General features: G+C 37.2%; 1 protein-coding gene across 4 annotated transcripts in view; it reads right to left on the bottom strand.

Annotated features, from left to right (window-relative positions):
• VPS13A (vacuolar protein sorting 13 homolog A) overlaps window positions 1–21,367 on the bottom strand; it is a 256,431-nt gene that overhangs the window by 109,607 nt on the left and 125,457 nt on the right. For all 4 annotated transcript variants that reach the window (XR_006710274.1, XM_045469045.1, XM_045469046.1 and 1 more), the window contains exons 32-35: window positions 20,294–20,461; window positions 17,565–17,869; window positions 9,646–9,793; window positions 6,187–6,337 (exon numbers count right to left, since the gene is read on the bottom strand). Coding sequence is in view for 3 of the 4 variants with exons in the window: in XM_045469045.1 (XP_045325001.1) it covers window positions 6,187–6,337; window positions 9,646–9,793; window positions 17,565–17,869; window positions 20,294–20,461 (772 nt within the window). In the remaining variant the exon portion in view is untranslated. The remainder of the gene's footprint in view (window positions 1–6,186; window positions 6,338–9,645; window positions 9,794–17,564; window positions 17,870–20,293; window positions 20,462–21,367) is intronic.

Here is a 21,367-nt window from a genome sequence, read left to right as displayed (position 1 = left end):
GCTAATCCTCAACCTCCCTACCATTCTAATTTTTAATCACCAAAGGTTAGTTTTGTTTGTTTGTTCTTAAATTCTGCATAGTCATATTCAGAGTAAAACCTCTTTCGTGTTTGGCTTCCTTCAGTAAACATGTTTCAGAGTCACCCATGTTGTTGCAAGGGTCATTCTTTCTTCTGCAGTCTATGAAAATGCATTCTACAAAAAATTTAGTTTATCCATTCTAGGACTGATGAACATATGGGTTGTTTCCAGATTTAAGCTATTATGAATCAATCTGCTACAAATACTCCTGAATAAGTCATTTTGTAGATATATGCACTGATTTTGGAGTGGGGTAGGATAAATACTTAGACCATAATTGTTTGTTACCAGGTAGATATATGTCAACTGCCAAACTCTGTTGAAGTATAGTATTTCACATTCCCAACATTTTCCCAACTCATTCACATTCCCAAATCACATTATGTGCGTCTCCGCTGTTTCATATTCTCATCAACATGTGGAGTTGTCAGTCTTTTAAAAACTGACTCATCTGGTGAGTTTTCCTGATAAATAACTATATTAGGACCTTTTCACCTGCTTACTGTACATTTAACGTATCCTCTCCCATGTATCCAATTTTTTTGGTAATTCTTTTGGTTTTATTTTTAAAGTTCTTAATTTCAAGGAGTTATCAGGTATTCTAGATATGACAACATCATATACATGTATCATGAATACGTATCTCAGACTGAGGCCTCACTTTTCACAATCTGATACCATCTTTTGACAAGTATAAATTAAAAATGTTTATGAAGTGTCCTTTATAAAGTTTTCATGATTAGTGTTCTATCTGCCTAAGAAATCTTTGGCTATCCCATGATGATGAAGGTATCCCATGGTGTCTTTTATAAGCTTAAAGTTTTAGCTTTCAAACATAGGTTTTTCATCCATCTCAAATTAATTTCTATATATGGTATAAAGGGACAAGGTTCAATTTTTCCTACATTTATCTAGTTGTGACAGCACCATTTGTTAAAACGTTTATCCTTTCCCTATTGACTAGTCTTCACTGAAAATCAGTTGACTCTATCTGTGTGTTTTCTGGACTCCTGGGTTTTACTATTCCGTTTATGTTATGCCAATAGCCATACTAACAAGATCTGTAGTTTATTCCATGTTTTGAAATTAGACAGTATAAATCTTTGTTCTTCCTTCGCAATATATATATTTTTTTTCCGTTTTTCGGTTTTCTGGCTACGTGGTCAAAGGCATTTTTACTTCTTTCTACTCTTTAGACCTATTAATCCTTCTCCTGGCCTTATTACTCTATCAATGACTACCAATTGACCTGGTATGATGATTAGGGACACTTCTTAACTTGTGCCTACTTTACAGGGAAAATTTTAACACTTCAGCATTAAGTATGCCTTTTAAATATTTCTAGTTTTCTTCACAAACAGGTACAGAATTTTGTCAAATGCTTTCTTTGCATCTGCTGAGATATAATCTTTTTCTTCTTTGTTAATTTGGTGATTTACATTCATTGATTTTTGACTGTTAAAACCAACTTTGTTATTTTGGGCTAATTCTCACTTGGTCAAGGTGAAGTATCCTATATCCTTATTGTTGGATTCAGTATACTAATATGTAGTTTAAAATTTCCGTATCTGTGTTCATGAAGTATTTGGTGTGTGATTTTTTTTTAAATGCTTATTTATGCGGGGGAGGGGGGGTAAAGGGGGGGGTAAAGGGGGGGGGGAGAGAGAGAGAAATTTCCCAAGCAGACTCCATGCTGTAAGCGCAGAGCCCAACATAGGGCTCAATCCCACAAACTCAAGATCATGATTTGAGCCAAAACCAAGAGTCAAACGCTTAACCAAATAAGCCACCAAGTACCCCGAGATTCTTTTCCTGAACTGGCTTTTTCTTTTCCTTGTTACCAGAGTAATGCTTGCTTTAAAAAATTGCTAAGGAAGTGATCCCCCTTTCTCTATTTTCCAGCAAAGTTTGTGGTAATACTGGTATTATTTCTAACTCAAATATTTCAAAGAATTCACCACTGAAATTCAAATCCTTTAACAGACAAAGGGCTACTCAGATTTTTTATTTCTTCTGATGTCAGTTTTGGCAATTTTGTGTTTTCCAAGTAATTTCTCCATTTCAAACAAGTTGTAGAATCCAGTCACAAAATTATTCATAATATTTCCTCATTATCCTGGTAGTGATCTGCAGTATCTATCTAACTCGGATACTGCTAATTTTTTTTCTTTCTTTCTTCCATCCTAAGAGTTTATCGATTTCATTAGTTTTTTCCAATGAAAATAATCTCTGACTTTGCCAATTTTCTATTATTTACCTGTTTCTCTTCCACTGACTTCTACTCATACCTGTATTACTGCTCTCTTGTATTTACTTTGGGTTTAATTTGCTCTTTTCTACTTTCTCCAGGCAAAATATTTAATCTTTTAAACTCGTTTTTCCTAATCAAATCCTTTTCAGCTACAAAATTATTTCAGCTCTGCTTTAGTTGCATCCCCAAATTTTGGTATGCTTTATGTTCATTATCTTCCCATTTAAACACTTTTCTACTTTCCTTTGTCTTTTCTTTTAAAAAAAAATTTTTTTTTAACGTTTATTCATTTTTGAGAGACAGAGGGAGACAGAGCATGAGCGGGGAAGGGGCAGAGAGAGGGAGATACAGAATCTGAAGCAGGCTCCAGGCTCTGAGCCGTCGGCGCGGAGCCTGATGCGGGGCTCGAACTCACGAATTGTGAGATCATGACCTGAGCTGAAGTCGGACGCTCAATCGACTGAGCCACCCAGGAGCCCCGCATCTTTTCTTTTTTGACCCACAGGTTATTTGAAAAATGTTTAATGCCCAAGTATTTCAAGTTTCTCTGACATCCTACTTCTACTCATTTCTAATTTAATTCCATGTGGCCAGAAAATTTTATGGCCTCCCAGGATGATCTATCCTTGTGAATATTCTAAGAGCCCTTTTAAAAGAAGTACATTCTGCAATTGTTGAATGTAGTATTATATTAATGTCAATTAGGTCAATTTTGTTAACAGTGTTCAAATGTTCTATATTCTTTCTGATTTTTGTCTATATTCTATTAATTACTAAGAGTGGTGTGCTAAATACACAACTATGATTCTGTATAGGGGTATTTCTTCCTTTTGTTTTGTCAATTTTTGTTGCAGACATTTTGGAACTCTGTTATTAGGTACAACAGATTTAAAGTTGTTAGAGCATCCCTGCAAATTGGTTCCTTTACCATTATGAAAAGAAAAAAAAAAGCATTTTTGATACAATCAGGAGAAAATGAAAATTACCAGGATATTTTCATGGTTTATAGGGGTTATAGCCATTTTTTAGGGGTGACAATGTTACTGTGACTACATTTTAAAAGTAAAGTTCTTACTGCTTAAATACCAATTGAAGGTAGACCATCTAAGATTTTCTTTAAAGTCATTTAGTGGGATGGCAGTAGGGGGAAGAAAAAGCAGAGTTACAGCAGTAATAAAGACAGTCACATGATACTAGTTGTTGAAACTGGGTTGATGAGTACCTAAGAGTTGTTTACCTTATTCCTTCCACCTCAGTGTAGACATAAGTTTCAAGAAAATGATTAAAATAGTAATATATTCACATGTCTATTTTTTGTTTCATTTTGGACATGATCTTTATACTCCCCACTATTTTAAGTCCTTACCACTTCCTCTATCCGTCCCATCTTCTTTTTTTCCTGCTTTGATCAGTTATATCTCCATTTCCATGTTAACAGAGTTAATAACATTTACATTCTTACTTACATAATAAGTCTTCAATGTGTTAACTATGGCTATGTGATAATTTTCAATGAAGAGAGTAATAGTTTATTAACACTTCCTCTACTGCTATATCACAACTACTCCATCTCTCAAAAAAGAAGACTCTTTTCTCATATTCTAACAGTGGCTCAAAATCATGCAAAATGTAAATCCACTTCACTTTTGGCCCAGACGGTATAGTAGAGATATCTCCCTTCTTAAGAACCAAAAGCATGTCTTCCTTTCCAAATATCACTTATTTACCTAATTAAGCCCTCATTCTATATACTATATGAAATTCATGCTATTTTTCTTTTTTTAAAGACATTCTGCTATTTCTTACAATTTTTCTTAAGGCATTCTGAATTCCCCTTTAATGAAAACCAAGAACTTCCTAGCCCAATCAAACAGATAATTTTGGGATTCCTTTTCAATGTATTCCTGAGTAGGCCCACTGTTTTCAGATTCCCATGTTTTCCTTTTTCCTGGATTCCTTGTTTGTTTTGCTAGATTATATTTCAAAGTAATTTCTTGATGAATGAGAATGAAGTAAACTTTGAGTCACTAGAAATTTGAGAATTATTGTGTTTTCACATTTCAAGGTTTGATCATATATAGAATCCTAACTTCAAAATCATTTTTCTTAGATATATGACTATAGTACTTCATTGTCTTTTATCATCCATCTACCCCATCCCATCCAGTTTTGTTCAGGGTAATCTGATTCCAGTAACTCTTTTTCCAAGCCCCTAATAAACAGCCTGCTTTTTTTCTGAAACTCTAAATCTTACCTTTGTGGTTCTAACATTTCATAAAGATATGTGTGCGTGGGCAGTCTTTGTTTATTCAATCTGCCTGACAGTCGTTATGTTTTTTTTTTATATCCAAGAATTTATTTCACTATTTATTTAGCTCTGGAGATTTTCTATTATTTCTTTCAAAGGTTCTTCTCTTCCATTTTCTCAGTTCTTCTCCTAACATATTTATTATTCTGGATTGCAACCTTTGACCAAAGGTCTATCTTTTTTTTTTTTTGAAGTTTATTTATTTTGATGGGGAGGTGGGGGAGGGGAGAGAACGAGTGAGCACGAGCAGGGGAGGGGCATAGAGAGAATCCCAAGCAGTCTCTGTACTGTCAGCACAGAGCACAATGTGAGGCTCCATCTCACAAACCATGAGATCATGACCAGCGCTGAGATCAAGAGTCAGATACTTAACCAACTGAGCCACCCAGGCACCCCAAGGTAATTAAAGGTCTGTCATTCTTAAGTTTTATCTCATTTTACATTTCTATGGTTTATTTTTCCTCAGTGTCATGGGAGCTGATTTTACATCAACTATATATTCCAACTCAGTACTTACGTTTTAAATTCATGCTTAGTGCATTTGTTCTGTTTCAAAATTTCACCATATTTTTGGGTTCCAAGAACTCTTGTTTATCTTGAGAGGGGGGAAGGTCGTGATGGTAGGATTCAGTTTCTATATTCTCAAAATCCTCTGATTATGAATTAGAGTTTGTTTTCTGTTTGTTTACATTCTATTCTGTTACCTCAATTATTTCTCTTTCACTCAGAAAATAGTTGTCATCTTTGTTTCTTTTATGCTTTGGTTCTTGCTATTTCCTTATTCTGACTATGAATACTTTAACAACAAAGGACTAGACTGGTTATACTACTCAATAAGGATAGAGTGTCCTATAATGTTATAAATGTAGGGTTGTTTTTGTGTTTCCCTGACTGGAAAAGTTGTGTATTATCTCAGGGCTTTGAAAGAGTGGATCTAGTGGACTAGTAGGTTCCATTTTGAGGTAGGTAGGTTTGAGGATACCCCAAAATGCCAGAATGTGAACTTTATTCTTGTGAAGCATATAATCATCCCAGCCCTATATGATCCAGTCAGGTTCCACACAGCACATTAAATCCAACATTAGGTGCAACTGAGTTATATTTCCCTCTGCTCTGCTCCACATATCTATCTTGCAGATATCTGCTGAAATTCATCATTTATCAGTGACTGTTCTCTCTCGACATCCTTAATATTTTGATACTAATATAAAATATCCCATCTGGGATATAGGCTGCACTAGGAATAAGGGAAAAGAGGAGGATGGTGAGAAAAACTGAAAAAAGGACATATAGGGCAGTAGGTATAACAAGAATAAATACTAACGAATTTTGTCACAACACGATTAGGAATTTTGATTCAAAGAAAAAAAATCAACAGAACGTCTACTAACAGACAATTTAGAGATACTCAATTTAGAGAACTTAAAAAAGATCTATAAATCTTGTTTTCCAAAAACTCAAACTAGAGAATGGAAAGAAGGATAAAAGACGCAAAGCAGGGGTTGGACATGGGGAGGGGAGGGCTATTCTGAAGTTAAGAACATACCTTCTAAATGGTGTGAAGCATTAGTAGCTCCACTAGTAATACCATGTTCATCTTTTACTCCTGCAGGTGAGGCACCATAACCTTCTTCATACCATACATTGCCATGTAATGTCTTAAAAATAGTTGTTAAATCTTCTTGACTAAGAATGAACTGTGAAGAAAAGATTTGCTTATTTTAACATTACTACTTTACGTAGTTCAAAATTCTTGGGGCGCCTGGGTGGCGCAGTCGGTTGGGCGTCCGACTTCAGCCAGGTCACGATCTCGCGGTCTGTGAGTTCGAGCCCCGCGTCGGGCTCTGGGCTGATGGCTCAGAGCCTGGAGCCTGTTTCCGATTCTGTGTCTCCCTCTCTCTCTGCCCCTCCCCCGTTCATGCTCTGTCTCCCTCTGTCCCAAAAATAAATAAACGTTGAAAAAAAAAAAAATTAAAAAAAAAAAAAAAAAAATTCTCTTCCACAGAAAAGCCAAGTGTTTCATTTCAATCCTCTATAAGCCAATTTTTTAATGCATTAGATATTTGTACTAACCAAATAATATGGAGTTTCCTAAATGACCATGTGATTTTTAGTACCTTGTGAAATATGGAAATTAGATGTCAATTCCAATGAAATTATGAATAAAAGTTTTTTTTGTTTTGTTTTGTTTTTTTTTTTCAACGTTTATTTATTTTTGGGACAGAGAGAGACAGAGCATGAACGGGGGAGGGGCAGAGAGAGAGGGAGACACAGAATCGGAAACAGGCTCCAGGCTCTGAGCCATCAGCCCAGAGCCTGACGCGGGGCTCGAACTCACGGACCGCGAGATCGTGACCTGGGTGAAGTCAGACACTTAACCGACTGCGCCACCCAGGCGCCCCTGAATAAAAGTTTTTTGTTAGGCATATACCAATTAACCTAATAATTTAAAACCTTTAAAATGAACTTTCACCTTTACCTAGATACTCTGCATTTTTTGGGTTACTAAGCACCTGTATTTACAAATGCAATTTAATCAAAAATATTGACTTGCATCATGAAAAATAGTTCAGTGTTTTACATGATTTCCTTTGAACCTAACAAAAGTCCTCGGTATAAAAAATATATCCTGACTTTATATAAAAAGCTGAGGTTTAATGGTCAAATATGATACTTAAATCCACTTAAAGAACTCACGCAGTCACTCAAAACCCCATGTGTTGTAAATTTAGCCTAATATCACCAACATAAGATCTGTATTGAAAACTGTGTTAATTCAATGTCAACTTGGCTAGGTCACAGTATCTAGATATTTGGTCCAATATTATACAAGATATTACATATATGGTATGCATATAGAATATGTACCTCATGCACAGACCATCTATAAGTGCCCAGCTGCCTTCTGGGGCAGACCAACCAGTATGAAACCGGGTCTTCATGATCCACCTGAATAGTTAACAACTGTTACAGTCTACCTCAGGGGACCACATGTTTGACCCCTCCTGAACCTCATCCTCTGTGTCAGGGAGAGGCTAAAATTGAGTCATCAAGAAGTCAGTCTACCACATCCAGACCAAGTATAAACACACACACACACACACACACACACACACACACACACCCTTTGATTATGTTTCTCTGAAGAACTGTAATACAATAGCAATTATGTAAAAAAAAATCCCTTTGAGTTTTAAGTTGATATACTCAATCACCTCAAGGAAATAATTTTAACACCACAAAATTTAACACTTTTGTTTGTACTAGGATTCCTTTGACTGCATTTCAAAGATGATATGCTAATCTAGTGTTTTAAGATGAAGTCCATGTGTATCTTATTCATGCTATTTATGCTGTGCTTTTCTTTTTCATTTATTCATGACATCTTGTGTTTATTACATACCTGGTATTACAAAAATAGTATGTTCATATAAATTAATAAGCTGAAGTTAAATATGATAACTACATCTAAACCTCATCTTTCAATTAGTACATGTATATAAAAAATGCCCCCCAAAATAGTGGTATTTGCAATCTTCACTCTTGAAAACAGCTCAGTGCAGGAAGTCAGAAGAATTACAAGGATTCCAGGACCACTGGACTATGGCTCCTACATGTCAGGACAGGCTATCTTGCCACCCCCAGAAGTCCAAGAAGTCAAAAATCAGAGGCTGCAGTACTTAGTCTAGATGTATGACAGTAACTGATTTCAACCTTTCCCTGAACCAGGAGGGGTCAAATATGTGGACCCAGGGCCATATCTGCTACCTTTTCAGGTGGATCAGGGTAGGGGAAGACCCAATTTCATCTGCCCTAGAAGGCAGCTGAGCCTTTACAGATGGTCTACAAAGGTTCATCTGAACATTCTGCATGGATCTTCCTAGAGAAGAATGGAACAAAACAGTGTCCCTGCTGCCCCCCAGAGATCTAACTCAGGCCACTCGCAAGATCTGTGCAGTAAGCTGGGTGAACCATGCTACTTAATGTTTTAAAAGTTTTGATCTGTTGTCTTATCAATATAGAGAGACTTCAATTTTCATCTTAAGAAAATACTTTCCGTTTGTAAGTTAGGGAGTCTATATGATCTTATATACTATGAGCATAAAGATTTTTCACTTGAGATGATCATGTTTTAAACTCGAAATGTATTTCTGAAATAAAAATCTGAAACCTTTAAAAATGATGATTTTCTCTTTTTGAATACAATTTTTATAGGGAAAAATAGAAAGGAAATTGGAGGAGGAAAGAGAATTTGTGAAGTAGGTTTCTTAAAGTAACCTTCCAGACAGAGTATGTGTTGCCGTCACTTCAGCAAAGCATGTGATACAGTTGACTTCCATCCAGCCAAGAGGGAAAATACAAATTTTGGATAGTTATATTACAGAGCTGTGAAGCACTATCAATCAACAGGGAAGTAAAGTTATGCAAATGACCCATTTGCCATTTTCATTATCAACCTCTTCCATTTCTTCTAGGACTTTCTCTAGGCTATTTCTTATGTTGTCATGGCTTTAAATACCATCTAGGTGCTGATGACTTTAAATTATTATTTCCAGCTTAGACTTCCCCACTAACTTCTAAATTAATATACCCAACTGACTACTCACCATATCTAATATTTGTTTTCTTTATGGAATTTACTACAACTTATAACTATTTTAAGTACATGCCTATGCACTTTTTAAAAGTTTAACTATCACACCTCTAGATCACCATGACCACCGACCCTTGCAACTAGTTAGGTTCCACGAAGCCAATGACGATGCCATAGCTTCTTTGCCACTGTCTCCCCATATACAGCCTAAAACCTAACACAGAGTAGTCACTCAAATGTTTGCTGAATGAATGAACAGAGAACATTCAATGAATTCTAAGTTAATATAGCTACTATTACAACTTTGACAAAGTTGGTCAGTATGTAATATCTACAACCAAAATACCTTATGTTCCCAAGAAATATTTTTTACCCACAAAATGGAAATAAATAAGCATCCAAAAAACTCACCTCCATGGGCTTTAGCTGAGCATTTACATTAAAACAAGGAACTTCCTGGTACCACTCCCAAGATAAATTTCGCTCAACAATCACCTCAAGATTTAACGGCAGTAGCAGATCCAGTACTTCCTGGTATGCATCATCAATAAATTGAGACCTGTAAGTAGAAATAAAATTGTTTTGTTTCATATATACTCAGAGGAGTAAAAAATAATTTTTACCATTCTATATACAAATAGAAAAAAATCAGTAATTTGTGTATGAAGAGAAGAATAAAATCTACCCAGCTCTACAAGTCAAAATGACAGTACATCCCACTGTAAACATAGGTGATTTTTTTTGGGCTCAAGTGTTCCATATTATAGAGAAATGTATTCTTAAAATATGATTTTACAATGTTAAAAAGTGCCAAAATATATGTTGGTATAGTAAACCCTTAAAATGAGAACTATCTCCATATGTTTTTAAAATTATTTTTAGTTAAAATTCCAGTATCATTAACATACAGGTATAAATACAATACAGGGATTCAACAATTCTATATATGACTCAGTACTCATCATTTTAAGTCTACTCTTAATCCCTTTTGCCCATTCCCCCATCCACCTCTAGTAACCATCAGTTTGTTCTCTACAGTTAAGAGTCTGTTTTTTTCTGTTTCTTGAACTACAGGAGCGAAACCCTATGTGTTTGCCTTTTGCTGAATGACTTCACTTAGCATTTTCTCTTCTAGATCCATCCATGTTGTTGCAAATGGCAAGATTTCAATATTTTAATGACCCATCTTCCACCACACACACACACACACACACACACACACACCACTTCCTCTTTATTCATCAAATGATGTACATTTGAGCTGCTGCCTTAATTTGGCTATTATAAATAATGCTGCAATGAACATAAGTGTATCTTTTCAAATTCATTTTTCATATTGTTTGAGAAAATACCCAGTAGAATTACCAGATCATATGGTAATTCTTTAATTTTTTTTTTAACGTTTATTTATTTTTGAGACAGGGAGAGACAGAGCATGTACAGGGGAGGGTCAGAGAGAGAGAGAGACAGAATCTGAAGCAGGCTCCAGACTCTGAGCTGTCAGCACAGAGCCCGACGCGGGGCTAGAACTCACGGACCGCGAGATCGTGACCTGAGCCGAAGTCGGCCGCTTAACCGACTGAGCCACCCAGGCGCCCCTCTTTAATTTTTTTAAATGAATCTCTATATACTGTTTTTCACAGTGGCTATACCATTTTGCATTCCCACCGACAGTGGACAAAGGTTCCTTTTTCTCCACACTTTCACCAACACTGGTTGTTTCTTCTGTTTTTGATTGTTACCATTCTGACAGGTGTATGGTGATATCTCAATATGGTTTTGATTTTCATTTCCCTGATAATGAGTGATGATGAGCATCTTTTCACGTGTCTGCTGGCCATCTGGATGTCTTCTTTGGAGAAATGTCTGTTCATCTGTTCAGCTAATTTTTTAAACTGTGTGTGAGAGTGTGTGTTGAGTTGTAGAAGTTCTTTATGTATTCTGAATAATAACCCCTTGCCAGATGTGTCATTTGCAAATACCTTCTCCCGTTCATAGCTGGTCTTTTGGCTTTCTTGATCGTTCGTTGGGAAGATTTTTATTTTGCTGTAGTCCCAATAATTTATTTTTGCTTTGGTTTCCCTTGTATGTAACTGTTTTCTCTTTTCTTTCTGCTTTTAAGATTCTCTATCACTACTTTTTCTCCATTTTAATTACTATGTATCCTGGTGTGCGTCTCCTGGGGCCGATTTTGTTGGGGGCTCTCTGTGCATCCTGGATCTGGGTTTCTGTTTCTTTCTCCAGATTTGGGAAGGTGTCAGCTATCATATCTACAAATTTTCTGTCACCTTTTTACTCTCTTCCCCTTCTGGGTTCCCTAGGATACAAATGTTATTACACTTCATGGTGTTACTGAGTTCCCTTAATCTACTTTCATTTTTCACTATTGTTTTGCTCTGCTTGATTGCTTTCCATTGCTCTGTCCTCCAGGTTGCTGATCCATACTCCTGCTTCCTCTAGTCTATTTACTCCTTATATATTTTAAACTTTAGTTATTGAGTTATTAATCTCTGATTTTTTTAATGTTTTCTTCCTCTTTATTAAGGGTCTCACTGAAGTCCTCTCCTTTTTTCTCAAGTCCAGTGAGTATCTTCATGACCATTACTTTCAATAGCATCATCTATCAGGCATAATATCTCCATTCTGTTTAGCTTTTATGCTGTGATTTTATTCTATTCTTTCATTTGGGACTTACTCCTCCGTCTCTTCACTTTGTCTCTCTGTTTGTATGCATTAAGAAAGTCAGCTGTGGGGCACCTGGGTGGCTCAGTAGGTTGGACGTCCGGCTTCGGCTCAGGTCATGATCTCGTGATCACTGAGTTCAAGCCCTGCATCGGGCTCTGCGCTGATGGCTTAGAGCCTGGAGCCTGTGTCTCCCTCTCTCTCTCTCTCTGCCCCTCCCCCCCAACTCACACTGTCTCTTGGTCTCAAAAATAAACATTAAGAAAAAATTAAAAAAAAAAAAAAAAGTCAGCTGTGTCTCCTGCTCTTGAAAGTAGTGGCTTTATGAAGACAAGGTCCACATGGTGTCCGGCAGTGCAAGGTCCCCTGTTCATCAGAATGTGGTGCTTAAGGAATGTCCTCTATGTGTTGTGTGCCCTACTACTGCTGAGCTGTGTTTGCCTTCCATCCAATTGCCTGAAATGGTGCTCTTTGCTTGTTGTGGGCAGAGTTTGGTACCTGTGTTGTTAGCGGTCCAGTATGGGGCCACCCTGGGGTTGAGGTGGGTCAGACCAAGTGTCTGGCAGAACAGTGGTAGCACTGAACCACAGGGGCCTCTCCCTGTGTTGTCCCCTGACAAGTTTTGTTAGTGGGTGGAGCCTGCAGTAGGACCAGATGTCTGTGCCTGGCCCACTGCTGAGGCCAGAGTTGAACTATGTGGTTATTTCCCCTATCCCCGTCACAGGAGTCACTTTGGAATGGGGCTGCCCCCCGCCTTCAGGGCTGCTTGCACAGTGGCAGACCTGTCCCACCTCTTTGGATGGACGCCTGCCAAGGGCATGTTGGAGGGGGCAGGTCCTCGGGAGAATGTGCGGGCAAAGTGCATGGTGTCAGCAAGGTCTGTGCTCATCTGCTATGGAAGAGATCTCCAGCCAACCAGGAAAACTGCCCAGCGAGGATGATGGGGGTGGGTCTACAGAAGCATGTGGCAACAGGACACACTATAAACAAGCTAGGTGGGGAGTGCTTGCGCTGTGCTGGTTCCCACAGGTGCTCATGTATCTATCAGGGGAGGGTAAGGGCAATGGTCAGCTTTTCTGTTCTTGCGGATTCCCAAAAACCCCTATCCCTTCTGCACAAGACTTGAGGTTAGTAAATAAATCTCCTTCCTGTTTACCCTCAGTGTTTTTCAAACTGCTGCTTCTGTGCAAGGGGGCTGTTTGTTGTGCTGTCTCTTAGAGGGTGGGTACTCCATTTCCCATTGTGCCCTGGCTCTCCCAGAGCCGAACCTGAGTTTTTTTAAAGTTCCAGGTATTAAGCCCACTGATAGTAAAAACTTGCTAAATTTACACCCCTGTGGTTTTCAAAGCCAAGTGTTATGGAAGATCCATCTTCCCGGTGCCTGCGGAGGTACGTGCTCCTTTCCCTTCTCCATGCCTACAGGTGTCCCGCCCTCCTACTGACAGCCTCATGGCTGAGTCTGGCTCCCCATCTTGTCTCCACCCTCTGTGACGTGGCCTCTTTTCTACATTTAGCTGTGGAGAGTCTGTTCTGCCAGTCTTCAGGTCTTTTTCTGGGTTATTTATACTGATGTGGGTATTATCTAAGGGTATCCATGAGACAAGGTGAACCCAGATCTTCCCCCTCTGCCTTCTTCTCTGGAAATTCCTCATATGCAATTTTAATAGGTGCATGTTATATGACTATAATATAACTTCAACCTTCCATTGTTGAAAGTTATGCTGCTTTTATTTTTTCAGTATAAATAAATACTTGGATCAGTACTTTTGTACCTATTTTTGATTAAGTTTCTTGTTTTGGACAAACTGTAAGAAATTAACATTAATTGCTGTATCAAAAGATTACTTCCTTAAAAATATTTGCCTTATCAGTGTTACTCAGTATCTGGGATAGATACTTTTCCTATGTGCTCCCACATTCTATTTTATATACTGTATTTTAATAGTTTATTGTCTTGTCTATAGTTTCAGTTAGAAATAAAAGCTTCATGATGGCGCCCCTGTGTGGCTCAGTTGGTTAAGCATCTGACTCACGCGCAGGTCGGGATCTTGTGGTTCATGAATTTGAGCCCCACATTGGGCTCTCTGCTGTCAGCATGGAGCCTGGAGCCTGCTTAGGATCCTCTGTCTCCCTCTCTCTCTGACCCTTCCCCGCTCATGCTCTGTCTCTCCCTCTCTCAAAAATAAACATTTAAAAAAATAAAGAATAAAATCTTCCTGAAAAAAGGGGACTACTTCATCTCAATCTATGCTGTACTGCCAGTCCTTGGCTTAGATAATTGCAGTACGTCATATGCTATACAATTATTTGCTGAAATAAGAAGACAGAGTGTCACTTTGTCTGACACCTTAGTTGGGAACACAGGTTTTGGAAGATCAACACTTCTCATGGATATGCACACGCAGAAATAACTGCAAAAGTGTCTTGTTTATTGATTTTGGGGTTACATATAACTTTTAGCGAATGGGCAAGTTCACACATATGGTATCTAAGAATACTGCAGACTGACTGTATATGTATGTATGACTGTAACACACATACGTGCAGATGGTCAATTGCTGCTTACCTTTCTATTCTCTTTATTTTAATCATTGTAGTTTATAATACATTTTAGAAGTATTTAGTGCAATTCTATACATTTTAGTATTTTAGTAGTACCTCTAATGTTATGATGTCTCCATTCCCCACCTCAAAATCAATGTATACAAACTGACATCTTTATAATATTAGATCTAGGAAAATATCCTCTCCACATTTATTCAAGATTTCTTTCTGGCCATGGGTTAAGGTCTACAACTTTCCTTATAGAAGTACTATAAGTATCTTTGCAAAAATTTTACATTGCGATTAGTAGCTTTCCAACAAAATGATTTCAACACAGGTTGTCACAAAAATAAAATACTCATTTGTGTTTATGTGCTTTTCTATGAAGCTGAAACCAAACTGAATTTCCAAATATCAAGAACTTGAAAATTATTTCAGGGAAAACCTGTAACTGTATAACTGAGTAATTCTATTCTAGAAATTCATCTGCAGGAAATGAATTATCCTAACGACATGAGTAGGATGTCATGATAAGAATAATTGTAACGTTATTTATAACAGCAAAAAAACTCACAATCAAATTAACTTTTAAACAATAGGCAACTAATTTTTAACAGAATAAAATGAAGTATTTAGAAATAATTTTGTACTCAAAATAATATGGAAAAATATTTATAGCATACTGTTAAGGGAAAAAATGTATTTATGATGCAAAATATATAATTCTTCTTTTACTTAACATATATGTGCAGAAATAATGAACTAGAAGAAACATACCAAACTATTAATAGTACTTACCTCTGGGTGGTCATATTTTTCTGTTCATCCTAATACCATTTTATGTTATGTCTTCAGTAAAAAGTTAACTCATTTTTGGACATAAAAATAAATATTTTTAATGCTCTAAAGATATTTAGTAAACTCTTTTCAAAGCAGATAATCTATTTGTAATATAGATTCACACTTGATTTACATGTACCATTTCTTGAAATCAGGCAAGATGTGATTTTAGATACATATTTTCTTTTAGTAAATTTAGACTTTTATACAGTTTAAAAGTTAATGAGCCATCTGAAGTTTAAAGTGTCTCTATGTATCTATAGCCTATTATTAAAATAAAAGCCTCTCACCTCAATATTTCCCTGGGATTTTTGAATTCCCTGGGCTTGGCCGAACAAATCTACATTTTCCAATGTCTTCACTAAATGTATCACTGTAACCGAAACCTAGCTTTCCATGGAGCTCTATTAAATAGGGGCCAATTTTTCTCCAACATCTTATTCATCTCAGCATTAAAAGACAGAAGTCATTTTCCTTAGTTTGTAATGATACTCAATTCTCACTCCTATCCTTTTAAGAATATCATCATCCAGACTTACCACTTTCTACTCTTGCTTTCCTATATCAACTAGTCAGTGCTTATTTTTGAAGGCTTTAAGATTGATGAATTTCCGGTTTATAAACCTCTCTCTACATTCTTTTACTCTTTATGTACCCTCTTATCTTTGATTTCTTCTGTCTCCCTTATCCATCAACATGACTCTCAATATTTAAAAATCCTGTCCCACTATGGTCACACCTGCTCGTTAAAAATTCAGTCTTGCCTGAATCCGACACCAAATATCAAGTACTACATGAAAAAAATTATCATGTACTCTTAATTCATGGTTAACAATGTCAACAGAGTCCTCAACATTGTCTCAACATATCTTCCTGGAATGCCCCCCATCTCTCTGCCTGCCATTTCTTAGTCTCTTTTGAGAAATATATATGCCTTGTGTATTGGCATTCATCAGGATTCTGTCCCGTATGTCCCACTCTACAAACTACGTGATATCACTTGTTCAGTGACTTTAGTAGATAGCTAAATATTACTAAGGACACCCAAATCTGGAAGTCCAAACACTCTCCTAAAATCTACACACATACGTTCAAGTGCCTTCCAATCTTTTTCTATAGATCTCTATACCAAAGTCAGACAGCAACTTCCAAGTTACTTTACCCACTAGAGAACTCAATGTCTCCACTCCACTGTTTTTTCTGCATTGTTCTATCTTATCTCGGTGAACTGCATTATTACCAAATAACAAATTTTGTAAGCCTGCAATCTGGAGTCAAATTTCTCTCCTCAAACTCTGACATCCATTCAATAATCTCTTACTATATATTCTACTTTTTAAATTTCTCTTAACTGGCTAGTTCTCCACTACCTCACTTCCCTACCCTAGACAGCATCACATATAATTCTTATGGAAATCACACCAGTAGTTAGTAAACCACTCTTTCAACCTCTAGTGTTGTCTCCTTTTGACCTGTTTTCTACAACCCTTCTAAAATCTAAGTGTGATCCCATTTTCGTGCATCAGCTCATTACTTTCATTAAAGAACAGCTACCTTGACAATGAAGTAGAAACTGTTTATTCATCCTTTGTAAAGATTGCACATTATAATACGTCTTGTTCCCAGAAGAGTGCCTGGGATACACGAGGTGCTTAAATTTCTCCTTCCATCCAACATGAAATAATATAAACCGAATTTATCACACTGCCTGAAACAACTCATCCCCTTCACCAAAAAAAACTCACACAAAAAACATTTAAAAATGATTTTCAAGGGGCGCCTGGGTGGCGCAGTCGGTTGGGTGTCCGACTTCAGCCAGGTCACGATCTCGCGGTCCGGGAGTTCGAGCCCCGCGTCGGGCTCTGGGCTGATGGCTCGGAGCCTGGAGCCTGTTTCCGATTCTGTGTCTCCCTCTCTCTCTGCCCCTCCCCCGTTCATGCTCTGTCTCTCTCTGTCCCAAAAATGAATAAACGTTGAAAAAAAAATTAAAAAAAAAAAAAAAAAAATGATTTTCAAGACACAGAACATCAGACAACAGTCATTCCTGAGAGATAAATTGTTTAGTCTTCCTGGTTACCTAAGGAGCATTTTTAAAATACTATGTAGGTTTTCAAAAAACTTGCACAAGAGAAATTCTCAAAATTAGTATAGTTATAATAAAATAAAATCTCCCTGTAGATAGAAGACTCCGGATACCAAAACCTCTCATGTAAAAAGTCTGAAAAAGACTGCATTCTCCACAAATGTACCTAAGAAAAGCTTACCTGTATAGTCGCATTTCACTCAGCCTTATTGTTATCAAATCAATAATGGGTGGGGGGTTGCTCTGGCTCTCTGTTATTATATGGAATGTATTTGTCATTGTAATTAGTCCAAAATCAGCAACAAAAACATTTTCAGAAACTGGAGACTGTGGGATGACCACCACTGGGGCTTTGATGTTAACATCCAATGACATTCTAGAACTCCTCTGTGCCAGTTCTTTTACACCAGTAGCCGCCATTCCTGCTGCCTGAACAGTAGCCTCAGCCAAAGCTTGTTTAGCCGCTTGAAAATTATCTATAAAAGCCTAAAAGGTAACAGAATTATATTATTAAGGTTACCATTAATGAATGTTAATGTTAAATGCATACTGATATTGATGATCTTACTTCCGTGAGAAAAATTTTTTCTCGGTACAACCAAGCATTCTTTTATCCAAGTCTAGTTATCTGTACTAAATCTCAATATTCTCCACTGAAAACTGAGAAACAGTAAGATACAGATACAGAAACACAATAAAACAACAAAAATTTTGTCCCGGGAAAAAAGTTAACATGTAGATATTGCAAGGTTTCAGTGATATACCTACTACCCTTATTAACATACTTTCCCTAATGGCTAAGCAATCACACTGTATTCTCCTATACAACCTCAAAGGACAGACAGCTTATTTAAGTTTGTAAACTACAAAGTAACTTGAAAAGTAATAAAATGTCAAGAACTCTGTAGTTTTTGAATTCTGACCTCTAGAAAAAATATTTCAGTGACATAAAATGTATCTAGAATTATACCTAATTTCCAATTTGTTTTCAGTAGTTGTTTCCAAACAATTTATTTTCAGTAATTTTTTTTAAACAAAAGGGTATTTTTTAACTTATTTATTTTGAGAGAGGCAGAGCCAGGGTGCACAGGGGAGGGGCAGAGAGCAAGGGAGACAGAGAATCCCAAGCAGGCTCTTCACTGCCAGTGCAGACATTGAAGCAGGGCTCGAACTAAGGAAACCAAGATCATATAACCTGATGCTGAAACCAAGAGTGGGACACTCAACCAAGGCACCCAGGCACCCGTATTTTCAGTAATTTAAGACTAAAAGGCCATCACAACAGGGCTCAGGGACATAATGAGGCTGAGTTATAAAGATAAATTAGAGGGGCTCCTGGGTGGCCCAGTCAGTTAAGCACCCAACTCTTGATTTCGGCTTAGGTCGTGATCTCATGGTTCTTGAGAGACCAAGCCCCGCGCTGGGTTCTGTGCTGACCGTGCGGAGCCTGCTCAGGATTCTCTCTTTCTCTCTCTCTGTCCCTCCCTTGCTTGTGTCCTTTCTAACTAAATAAACTAACAAACTTAAAAAATAAATCAGAAAAAAAAATTAGAACAGGAATGCTTGTTCATATTTACTATTTGAGTATGAAAACACACTACAAGCTACAGGAAAAATTGCACTGTAATCTCAAAAAGATCACAGGGGTGCCTGGGTGGCTTAATCACTTGAGTGTCTGACTCTGGCTCAGGTCATGATCTCATGGTTCGTGGGTTTGAGCCCCATGTCAGGCTATGTGCTGACAGTGCAAGAGGCTGCTTGGGATTCTGTGTCTCCCTCTTTATCTCTGCCCCTCCCCAACTTGAATTCTCTCATTCTCTCTCTCTCTCTCTCTCTCTCTCTCTCTCTCTCTCCCCCTCTCTCTCTCTCAAAAATAGATATTTAATCAAAAAAAGGTGCGCTTGGGTGGCTCAGTGCATCCCACTCTTGATTTCGGCTCAGATCATGATCTCACGATTTGTGTGTTCGAGCTCATAGGGCTCTGGGTTGACCTACTGGGATTCTCTGTCTCCTCTCTCTCTGCCTCTCCCCCACTCATGCTCACTCTTATTCTCAAAAATAAGTAAACTTTAAAAAAATTTTAAAAAGATCACAAAAATAGCAACATTTATTTAGAATCAGGTAATTACCTAGTTTATATGCCAAGATTTAAAGGCAACATTTTTTAAAAAGTGAATACTGAAGTCCTAAAGACAGGTATGATACAGGAAAAAAATAACCATGAAAAACAGAAAAAGAAATCAAACATCATACGGTGGTATCATATAGAGATTCATTCTAAAGCCTTTACACCCCAGATAGAACACGCAATAGAAAACATAATTTCCATAATGCTTACTTACATGAGACCAAAACAAACTTCAATCATAGAGGTTTTTTTTTTTTAAATTTATTTATTTATTTTGAAAGAGAGAGAGGCAGAGAGAGAATGGGAGAAAAAGAATCCCAAGCAGGTTCCACCCTGTCAGCACAGAGCCCAACAAGGGGCTCAAACCCACCAACTGTGAGATCCTGACCTGAGCCAAAATCAATAGTTGGATGCTTAACTAAGCCACTTAGGCATCCTTATATTTAGTATTTTTATTTAGAGTTGGAAGTCAGGTAAAACAAAGACTTAAACCAATTATGTACGAAGAATTCAATTAACACATATAACAAATCCATGTATGGTATACGTTCGTATATTTAATACATTAATATGTATGCTTGAATTAACTGCACTATTCTCATATGAAAATGATATTATATAACTAAAACACTATGCATTTCAGCATTGATAAAAGATACCCAGAAAATTCTGAAAAATCAGGGGAAAAAAATCAAGTGAGGAATTAACTGCTCTTCACCTAACACACAGCAAATAACTTCCAAATAGTAAGAAAAAATAAAAAAATCGATTAGTACACTTACCAATATAGAACATAGAAATTTTGTGACAAAAACTACTTCAATGCAACCAACAGTTAAAGTAACTTGAACATCAACCACGTTCATATCTGTGTATGCAGAACCAGCAGTTGCATCCACAAAAGAGACCATTTTGAAGCTGAAAACTTCTTTTCCAGTGATGTAAACGGCCTTAATGAGAGAAAATCCAACTATCAAAATCCACTTTTGAAATGTGTTTTCAGTACAAAAGTAAAGCACAAAATAATAAAATATACACACATATTTTGAAAATCTTTCAAGTATTCAAGCCAAGTACAAATAAAACAGTAATTCTAACACCTCAATTGGAACCTACACTGCAAGATTTTTCAATGTGGTGGTGGCAGCTGCCTTTGTGGGCCATGAAACCAACATAGTAGGTCTTCCCAACATTTTTTTGAGTGGGGAAAACAGAAGAAAAATGATCAGATCATACGAACATTCTCATTTAGTGTGTATATTTGGGTACTGAGAGCTGCCCAATGAACATACTCTTTGGTCACTGTAAAACGTATGAAAGACGCTGTACCTCTACAACTTAATGAAAACTACTTCTATTTTAAATACATCAACAGGTTTTCCAGATCCTTCAAAAAGTCTCCTCCTATATTTCTCTTCCTAATTTGTTTGTGATGGGTCATCTCAACTGCTGAACAAGACTTACATACAGCAGTTTATTTACTTAAAATTTTTTTTAATGTTTATTTATTTTTGATAGAGAGACAGAGCACAAGTGAGAGAGGGGCAGGGAGACAGGGACACACAGAATCCGAAGCAGGCTCCAGGCTCTGAGCCGTCAGCAAAGAGCCTGATGCGGGGCTCGAACTTATCAACTGTGAGATCATGACCTGAGCCAAAGTCCGATGCTTAACCAACTAAGCTACCCAGGCGCCCCTACATACAGCAGTATGCTCTGCAATACTAGCGAAATCTCAAGCTCTGCAATACTAGCGAAAAATGGTGGGGAAAACAGCGCATGTGAATTGTCAAAAAAATTTTGTAAGCTGGACGTATCACCAACTAAACTTAGTTTATAGCTTTCCTGACCCTTCTAAA

This window comes from Leopardus geoffroyi, chromosome D4 (assembly GCF_018350155.1).
Source record: "Leopardus geoffroyi isolate Oge1 chromosome D4, O.geoffroyi_Oge1_pat1.0, whole genome shotgun sequence".
NCBI classification, from domain to species: Eukaryota; Metazoa; Chordata; class Mammalia; order Carnivora; family Felidae; genus Leopardus; species Leopardus geoffroyi.
The sequence above is the reverse complement of the archived record's forward strand: the minus strand, read 5'-3'. Positions and strand labels throughout refer to the sequence as shown.